Source organism: Bidens hawaiensis, unplaced genomic scaffold (assembly GCF_021521415.1).
Source record: "Bidens hawaiensis isolate Kalapana, Puna unplaced genomic scaffold, B.hawaiensis_p1.1 tig00081874_1, whole genome shotgun sequence".
Lineage (NCBI taxonomy): Eukaryota > Viridiplantae > Streptophyta > Magnoliopsida > Asterales > Asteraceae > Bidens > Bidens hawaiensis.
The window spans coordinates 1-10338 of record NW_027503851.1 but is presented as its reverse complement, the minus strand read 5'-3'; the positions used below and the strand labels follow the sequence as shown (position 1 = coordinate 10338).

At 32.0% G+C, this 10338-nt stretch overlaps 1 protein-coding gene across 2 annotated transcripts; it reads left to right on the top strand.

The window, feature by feature from the left end:
- Window positions 1-1526: 1526 nt before the first annotated feature.
- Window positions 1527-5398, top strand: LOC143607410 (UDP-rhamnose/UDP-galactose transporter 6-like). Of its 2 annotated transcripts, none has more exons than XM_077082865.1 (6): window positions 1527-1644; window positions 3117-3376; window positions 3452-3636; window positions 3884-4084; window positions 4230-4391; window positions 4996-5398. In XM_077082865.1, the coding sequence occupies exons 2-6, from the start codon at window positions 3247-3249 to the stop codon at window positions 5323-5325; spliced, it is 1008 nt and encodes a 335-aa protein (XP_076938980.1). In that variant the 5' UTR covers window positions 1527-1644; window positions 3117-3246; the 3' UTR covers window positions 5326-5398. The 2 variants fall into 2 exon arrangements, with proteins under 2 accessions (XP_076938980.1, XP_076938979.1); XM_077082864.1 differs by having other exon boundaries at window positions 1597-1644; window positions 3124-3376.
- The last annotated feature ends 4940 nt before the right edge of the window (window positions 5399-10338 follow it).

The window sequence follows — 10338 nt, the reverse complement described above, 5'->3', positions numbered from 1 at the left end:
TATACATGTAAATATATTATTGGTTGCATTTTGGCCTAACAATTTAATATTGCATTATAAAATTCCCAAGATCCACTTTTTGAGTTAGATTTATGTTTGAAAAATACTCAAACGTGTACTTTCTCATCAACACAATCACCTCACAATCTCAAAAGTCAAAGTCAAATCATCAAAACCTAACTTTTCAAACGTCTAAAGTTATTCATAATTTTGTACCATTTCTTTTAATCCTATTTACCTTTCATAACACTCTTCTTTGTTAAAACCACATTTAATTTGCATACATCATACTAATTATACAATAATCTCATCTATTTACGGTTTATTTACGGTTGTACACATAATCGAGATTCAATAAATTACCAGCCCTACCTGTCTTCAGCGTAGCCATCTTGACAAGACTAAAAAAGTTAATGAGATGCACCTTGCAACACATATTCTTCTTTATCTCCCTATGATGTCTTCTAATAACATCTCAACCACTAAAATCTATCAATTGTACTACATTTAAGTTTGAGACAGTAACACATGGCTTGTTCTCTATAAATAGCAATATGCTTTTCAAGTGTTAGCATGCCTTGGTACGAGATTCTACACTTCTATCATCCCTAGTTGTACAAATTTTAAAACCGAATAACATCATAAATAATTTAATATGTTATATACGTATAACTAATTATGAAATTACTTTATTTGCATCATGTTGAAATAATAATATATACACTCCAATAAACAAAATATAGACATACGGGCCACATTGCCCATATTGGTAGCATACCACGAAAAAAGTGGGCATACAAGATAAATGGTCATACAAGTCATATGCTATGAAAAAACGTGATCATGCCAGCTGTATGAGGGGTAAATCATACGGGTTGTATGCCTTCAAATTGCTTTATTTTGTATCAATTTAGAATAACAAAAATAAAAAAGTTAAAATAAACAAAATATAGTCATACGGCGCCGTATGGCCCATATTGGTAGCATGACAAGAAGAAAGTCACAAACAGTAAAACGATCATACGAGCCACATAACATGGAGATTAGTTCACCAAGTTGTATATGAGGCAAATTAAAATACCGTATTGTTCTTTGACTGATAAATAAATGACTTACATAATACCGACAAAACCATATCCCTTGTATGTCCGTTTTTTTACCATGACATGAAAAGCTCGAGTATGTATAACCATACAACTTACATGACATCATACTACCCGTATAATATAATACACATTAATGTGCATTTCTATAAAAAGCATTTTCTAACAATATACATATAAAAAAAAATCTTAAACCATCAATAAAGGATTCACATTCACTACAATATCACGTACCAGTGACCGTTTTACATCCTTATAAAATAACTTTATTTAAAAAAATAGTAAAATAATATATTCACATATTACATATTATTTAATTAATAATACAAAAAAATAATTAAAAAGAATAAAAATTATAATATTTATAAATCATAAGTACCAGAAGGCAAACACCATTTCTTTGATACTTGGATTCATTCCGTTATATTTCAGTCAAAAGTCTTTCTCTTCATATTCTCAAACCACCACAAACACACACACACACACACACACAATTACACCTTCATATGTGTGTATAAACTCATTCAACTCGATTCATTAGGTACGTTAACCGTTTTCCGTTAGTCCGTTACATCAGTTACAGATCAGTTACAAATTAGTTACAGATTCACGTTTATTAGTTTACAGATCTGAAACTAGTTTAACATCACAGCGGTTATTGCGATCTAGCTTTTAATTGTTTGATTATTAAGTGTTAAGTTACGGTTTCCGATCCGGTTAGTTATGGATCTACATTTTGTTTATTGATTTTGATTTGTTTGTTGTGAGGTTAAGTAGTTGAGTTGAAACAGATCGATTACGTTAGATTTCTAGTTGAGGAGTTGAGTTGTGATGAAAATGAAAGTGTAAATTCAATTCTTTGATTTATGTTTGTTTGATTATACTAGTTCGATTATAATTGTTATTTATGTTCGTTCATTTATGTTTGTTAATTTATGTCCGTTTAAAGTATTCATAATTATATAAAATAATATATATATATATATATATATATATATATATATATATATATATTAATTTGTATTAATGTAACAACTTATGTATTTAATAAATTTAAACGGACATAAACAAATAAACATAATGAACGAACATAAATAACAATTATAATCGAACAAACATAGATCAAAGTATTCAATTTATACTTGCAATTGTATCACAACACACCTTCTCAACTAAAAATATAAAGTAAGGATCCGCTTCAACACAATTACTTAATCGAATAAGAAACATATCAATAAACGTAAACATTCGGTCAATCAAGTCAATTGAAATGCAGATCCATGAACAACCAGATCGAAAACATAACTTGTTATTTGAAATCAACAATTAACGTCATTCACACTCCAAATTTCATAAATCAAAGTTAGATAACGATAATCGCCCTTGATACTGAACTAATTTTAGATCTACAAACTTCACTTAAATTTAGAAGTTGACGCATGTGTTAGTCAAAGTTCGTCTACTCGTTGTCGAGCCTTAACGAGTCTTGTGTGTTTTTAAGTTTTATCTCTTTTGGACTTCTATGTATTAATTTCACACTGCATAGCCGACCTCGAGCCGAGCTTTGGCTCCCTTAAGGTACTATACGAGCTCGAGCCGAGCTTTGGCTCCCTTAAGGTACTAGGAGCTTGAGCTGAACTTAGGCTCGTTTAAGGTTTTTATTAAAATATATAAGCATAATTAAAAACGTATATATATTTTAATTAATAAATAATGAACTATCCGAGCTTAAGCTCTCGTAAGTCAAAACAACCCGAGCTCATACCCAAGCCTATTATTATTATTATTATTATTGTTGTTGTTATTGCTATTATTTTTATTATTTTCTAGAATGTCCCCTAAAACTTTCTAAAATTATGAGATTATTAAAAAAACATTTTCTAATAATTTTTCTCTACCTAAAGTATTATTAAGTATTCAACATTTATAACATCTTCCTTGATATATTATTTAGCTTCAGTCAATGCTTGTTGTCTATGTTACTTAATATTAATCTTTGATCTATTTCATAAGATACTAGTGACAAAACACGAAAGCTTCCTTGGGTAATGCGGAGTTGCTGCATTAACCAATTCTTCATACACAAGGAGTAAAACTGTAAAACATTCTTCAGTCGAAATAATTAAACTATCGTTAAAGAAAAATGACTACTGCAAGTAAAGCTGATAAAAAGGCAGTGATCGACATCGCTGCATGGTCGTTCAACATAGTCACTTCTGTCGGGATTATCATTGTGAACAAAGCTTTAATGCAAACATATGGTTTCACGTTCGGTAAGTTCTATATTTAAACCTTGTTAATCGTCCTCGATATCATACTTAATGTTTTCTTTGTATGTTTGTATGCAGCAACGACATTAACGGGATTGCATTTTGTTACCACTACCCTGATGACCATTGTGCTTAGGTGGCTCGGTTATATCCAACCGTCTCATCTTCCCGTTTCAGATCTTTTGAAATTTGTCTTGTTTGCTAATTTCTCGATTGTTGGAATGAATGTTAGTCTGATGTGGAACTCTGTGGGATTTTACCAGGTAATAATAATAATAATAATGTTATAAAATTTATAATATAATCCGAATTATTTTTATGTCTAATAAAGTTTTACTATTTTTTGTCAGATAGCAAAACTGAGTATAATAATAATAACAAAAAATAATAATAATAATAATAACAAAAATAATAATAGTAATAATAATAATAATAATAATAATGTTATAAAATTTATAATATAATCCGAATTATTTTTATGTCTAATGAAGTTTTACTATTTTTTGTCAGATAGCAAAACTGAGTATGATCCCGGTATCCTGTTTACTGGAAGTTGTATTTGACAAGATTCGATATTCACGAGACACGAAACTGAGTATTTTGATTGTTCTTCTTGGTGTTGCGGTTTGCACGGTTACTGATGTGAGTGTTAATACTAAAGGTTTTGTTGCTGCTGTTATTGCTGTATGGAGTACAGCTCTTCAACAATATGTAAGTTCTCCATTCTGCATTAAAGTTCGTTTATGTTCGTTTAACTAAAGGAACGAACTTTATTTACAGGCTCGTGTTTATCATCTCATAGCATTCACACGTTCTGTTTCTTATGCTATCTCCAAGTTTATTTTATTATTTACAGTATGTGCATCATCTTCAAAGGAAATACCAGTTAAGTTCTTTCAATCTGTTAGGACACACCGCACCGATCCAAGCCGGTTCCCTGCTATTAACGGGCCCTTTTGTTGACTACTGGTTGACCAACAAGCGAGTGGATGCTTTTACGTATGATACATCATCTTTGGTAAGTACCCTTTGACTTTGACTTTTAACTTTGACTTTGACCTTTTGACTTTGACTTTGACTTTTTAGTTTTGACTACCATAACCAGTGTTTTAAAAACCGGTTCAAATTGGCTGGTTGAACCGGATTTCGCACAGCAGACCGGTATTTTGAGCCCGGTATTTTTGGCCGGTTTGCTAGAACATTGTACCGGCGGTTTTTTCCTGAAATACCGGTTTTTACCAGCAAACAGGTTTTAAGTACGAGAAATTTTTTATATTTGTGACCCATATTTTTTTAAAATTACTTTTAACCCAACAATTAACATTTAAGCGTGTAAACTTTAGGAATATTTTTTTAAAATTGAATGCTTTTGAATTGTTTTTTTTAATATAGATTTAAGTTTTGGATTATTTTTTGTTATGAAATCATTTACTAAAAAAAAGGGTTTTTTTTGGAGTTAAAGTTGCATTTATTGGAAATTATAAGGTAAACTAATCAACCGGTTGAACCTCCCGGTATAACCTGGTTCAACCGGTTGTACCATTTTTTAGCTTAATCCGATACAAGTAAAATACTGGTTTTTAAAACATTGATCATAACCATTACCAATTACATATTTGCAGTTATTCTTAATACTTTCATGCACCATTGCAATTGGGACCAACTTGAGCCAATTCATCTGCATCGGACGGTTCACCGCAGTCACATTCCAAGTCCTCGGCCACATGAAAACCATACTCGTTCTCACACTCGGGTTCGTGTTCTTTGGCCGAGAAGGACTGAACCTACACGTGGTTCTCGGGATGATCATTGCAATTCTAGGCATGATTTGGTACGGTAACGCCTCATCAAAACCGGGTGGTAAAGAACGCCGGTCTTACTCGCTTCCTAAAACGAGTCAACCGAAAAAGGACTCGCTTCTAGAAGCTTCCGAGACCGATGAGAAGGTGTAAGGAAGGTAATATATTTTCCAAGTGTTATACAGAAAAGGAAACTACAGAAAGCATGGGTTGTTATTTTTAACTTTAAGTTATATGATTTTTGTTTGTGATAATGATTTAAATTGTTGTTATGATTATGAGTTGAAGAACTTATTAGATCCCTTAAAGTGTAATGTAATTGCCTTTTATTCTTCATATGTTGTTTGTTGAGCCTGTGTTAGAACTTATTGCAGCTAATAATAACAAAAGTTTTTTTTTATTATACTTGTGTTATTAATAACTAGTAAATATCAACTCAAATGTCACAAGTTATATATTAATAAAATAAATGACAGTTAATATTTGTTTTTTTGTAAAGAGAAAATGTAATTTGGTTATTGAATTACGTTTTTATATTCTCGCTTGTTATTTTTGTGCTAGTAATAAGTTATAATAAGAAGCACGTGTTCAATATAAAAAGCCAAATTTCAACTAGAAAACTACGTGATATGTATGATAAGCACATAACTGCGCAAACTACATAGGACCATCTACATGGTAGATTCCATCGCTTTACAAAAGCTTACAACGTCCCATTGGGCGACTCTTTATGGGATATTTTTGGCTTCGCGTTTGTAACCACCACAAACGTCTAAGGATTATCCTACAAAACTTCTTTTAAGTTTTTCTTTATTTTTATGAACAAAATTCATATATAAATATTTGTAAGTTTATAAATTTATTAAGAATTAAATACTTCATATGTTATTGAAACTTGGTAGATGGAACTAATTATATTAAATTTTCTAATCAAATTAATAAACTTTTATAAAAAATTTAGTGATAAAGTTGAAACAACTATATATTAACATATACATTATTAAACTTAAAATACAATAACATAATATTTATACGTAATCAATAAAATTCAACAATACGGTATTAAAATGTAAATAGATTATAATAACAAGTATTTCAATAGTTAAAAATAAACGTAAAAGTTGAAGCTTACATAAATAAAATGAAGTATAAATGTTGAGACTATAAAGGAGAATACTGTGTTTAAAGTGTATAATATATACACGTTTGTGACCTACTAAGATATCACATATTCTTTAATTACTCTCTTTATGTTCAATTTATGGAAGCTCGGGCTCGACTTATTTCAAACTCTTTATTTAAAACTTGGCATGAGCTGTTTTTAAGCTCGAACTGACTTATGTTCGTCTTGTTTATTATTTATTAATCAGTTTATATACGTTTTTAATTAACTTTAACATATTTTGAGAAAAAACATTAAACGAACCTAAGCTCAGCTCAAACTTATGTAACATCTTATACGAGCCAAAGCCCAATTCAAGCTCGGCTGTGACATAGGTTAAAACTCAAAATAACACAAGGCTAGTTAAGACTCGACGAGTCTAAACGAGCTTATTTGAGACTCGGGCTCGGCTCAAGCCAAAAAAGCTAGACTCGTTTCAAGATTTTTATCGATTCGAGCTCGAGGAACCGCTCCGGAACACATAATAATTAAACATTTTATATTATGCTTTCCTTCTTGTTTCTTCATTCTGTTAAAAGTTAAAACACTTCACAAACAGAAGGCAAAATAATAATCAATTTCTTCTCAAGAATCACTAGAAACACCAATTATGTTAAACCCTTCAAAAGTCTCAGCATTCTCCAAGAAATTGATAACCTTTAGGCACTTTTCGCACATGGGTTTCATTAAAAACTCAAACTTTTCACTCAAAGATGGTAATCCAAGCAAAACTTTGATGAAGAACAAAAACCCAGGTTAAATCTTTAATCTTTTTTGCTATTTACTTGATTAATGAGCTCAATTGTTAATGGGTTTTTGTAATTGGGTGAAATAACATAAACCCTTGTAAAATCTTTAACTTTTTTTGGTTTTTAGTTGATTAATTGTCTCAATTGCTTATTGGTTTTATGTAATTGGGTAAAACAATATAAACCCAGGTAAAATTTTTATTTTTGTTTCATGTTGTTGATTATGATCTCAATTGTATATGGGTTTTTGTAACTGGGTAAAATAACAAAAACCCTGGTAAAATCTTTATTTTTTTTGTTTTTGTTTTTTAGTTGATTAATTAGCTCAATTGTTTATGGGATTTTTATAATTGGGTATAACATCAAAAAACCTGGTAAAATTTTTAATTTTTTTGTTTTTGTTTTTTAGTTGATTAATTAGCTCAATTGTTTATGGGATTTTTATAATTGGGTATAACATCAAAAAACCTGGTAAAATTTTTAATTTTTTTGTGTTTTATTTGATTAATTATCTCATTTGTTTACGGGTTTTTGTAATTGGGTAAAACAACTAAAAACCCGGGTAAAATCTTTAATCTTTTTTGGTTTTTATTTGATTAATTATCTTAATTGTTCATGGGTTTTATGTAATTGGGTAAAATAACAAAAACACTGGTAAAATCTTTAATATTTGAATTTTTGAAGCTGAAATATGCCGGTTTCAAGCTTGGTTATCTTGTTCCAAGCTATGTTATAGATAGTTGCAACATAAAAATTTTAATGTTCAAAGGTTTGGGTAAGTCGGTTAGTGGATTGAAATGGATGCATAAAACTATAAATTTTGGAAAAACATAACCATACAAGGTTTAGTTCGGTTACGTTAAAGGCGGTTTACGGAGACACATTAACCGTAATCATAACCGAATGGGCAGTTAATCATATTCATTTAATCATAACCGTCGGTTTTGTTCGGTTATGGTTAATTTGGTTAGCGGTTTGGTTTTTTCGGTTATGGTTTTGGTTTTTGCTCATCCCACTTTTTGTAATTGGCTAAAACAACAAAAACCCTGGTAAAATCTTTAAAAGTTTTTTTTTTTTGGTTGATTCAGTAATTGGGTAAAACAACAAAAACCCTGGTAGAACCTTTAATATATGTGTGTGTGTGTATATATATATATATATGAACTGTTTATTAATTAATAATATGTAAAACTAGGTTTGGAACTGGAGAACAGTATATATGCAATCCTGACAATTAGCAGATGGGAATCTTTAAATCAAATGAACTACAAAAGAGTTTCACTGAGGCAAGTTCATGGAAGACTAGCTTTAAAATTTCTTAACTGGATAATAAAGCAACCACCTTTTCAAGAATTGAAAAACTTAACTTACATTTCCTGCATAACTGCTCATATATTAGTAAAATCAAGAATGCATACATCTGCAAAATCGATTTTAACCCGGTTATCCGACATGGATATTGACCCAAACACCATTTTCTCGGTTTTAATGAACACTTACCCTCTTTGCAACTCGAATCCCGCGGTTTTCGACCTTTTGATTCGGGTTTACTTGCAAGAATCTTTGGTTCAAAACAGTTTGGAGATTTTCCGTTTGATGGCGATTCGAGGGTTTAAACCGTCTATTTATACTTGCAACATGATATTATCTGCAATTGGAAAAGATAATCATCATCATAATCATGATCATGATCATACAACATCTTGGTTGTTTTTTAAAGAGATGGTTTCGTTGAACATATGCCCGAATGTAGCTACTTTTAATATACTTATAAACATTCTTTGCGTTAACGGGAATGTTACAAAAGCTTGGCATCTTGTTAAGAAAATGGAAGAAAGCGGTTGTGTCCCGAATTCGGTTACTTATAACACATTCTTTATTTCTTAAAAGATACCTTCTGGAAGGTTGTCTGATGAGTACAATCATGGTTGTCCTTATCCTGATTTGGATTAGACTATTGTCTCATTTGTTGTGTTGTCCTTTATGCGCCTATCCCGGGGATGCGCAAGGTCTTCTCTTTATTCTCACGCGCAGATGTTTCATGCGCAGATGTGATATGCGTGAGCATATGTGATATGCGCCACGCGCAGATGTGATATGCGTGAGCATATGTGATGCGTGAGCATATGTGATATGCGTGAGCATATGTGATATGCGCCACGCGCATAGGTTTTGGCTTTGTGTCTTCGTGACATCCTGATTTCAAGCCTCTTGTCTATATCTTGTGGGTTAACCCGCCCCGCTCGATGTTAAGGCGGGTGCATACCCCTTCAGGGGCAATTTGGTCACTTTTTCCGCTGGTGAATGGTTCAGTTTTTCACCGGTCACTGAAGTTGTCTTTACAACAGGTGATCTTCTCATTCGAATTGGCGACATAGATTTTGATGAAGATGATAATAACAATAATGGTGATTCTTGTTTGTCCTTGGAGCTAGAAGGGGTAGAAACGTCTTTTCGACTCGATTCATCTGGTTCATGACCCGAAAACCATCTTTCACTACTTGTAGACTGATTTGATACGCCACCTGATTTTGGTGTTTGTGTTTCAGAACGTGATGGGCCCACCGCAGCCAATAACATTCCATAATGACCGACCAGTCCTTTTCACCGGTTCATCAAATATAGGACCTGGACCGCTTTCATGCCACATCGGACCCGTAACTCCATCTTTGTCATCATAATTTCCTAAACCATCTTCACCTGAACTTTTTAGTTCATGCTGCTCGCTGTCGTCATATGCTGGTTCACCTTCAGTGACAGAGAGTTGGTGTTTTGCTTTTTCAACAAATTCTCCCACAATTTGACCCGCTGATTTCTGTTGTTCATCAGCTGAAGCAATATGAGCACCGGTTTCTTGAAAACTAGTTTCAGGGTTAAATTTCAAAGCTTTATAGCTACTAGGCGCCTCTCTTGGCATACCGACATTAAAACTCGAAGCTTTAGTTGTTTTTCTACCAGTTTTTGTTGACTCTGCGGGTCCCATACCGTTGCCACCTGAGATGATGAATACTTATCATCAATGTTTTGTCTCCTGTCTGATGAACTTGAAGACTCCAAATGTGTTTCTTGTTTTTAGTTCTGGTGTCAGATTGTGTACGCGAAACTGACGTGTTCTCAATATTAGTAAAACGTGTATCCAAAATTTCCGAAATTTGTTGCAATCTTAATCTTGAATCTTTTGACGAAGTCGTTTGGTCAACTCTCTGGTAAATTTCTTCTCTTTGATCTAAAAACCGATCACTAACTTGTGTTGAA

Excerpts from the sequence above, each read along its gene's own strand:
- LOC143607410 (XM_077082865.1), top strand. The coding sequence starts at position 3,247 with ATGACTACTGCAAGTAAAGCTGATAAAAAGGCAGTGATCGACATCGCT. Across the intron at positions 3,377-3,451 it reads AACATATGGTTTCACGTTCG|CAACGACATTAACGGGATTG; the intron begins GTAAGTTCTATA and ends GTTTGTATGCAG. Across the intron at positions 4,085-4,229 it reads GTACAGCTCTTCAACAATAT|TATGTGCATCATCTTCAAAG; the intron begins GTAAGTTCTCCA and ends TATTATTTACAG.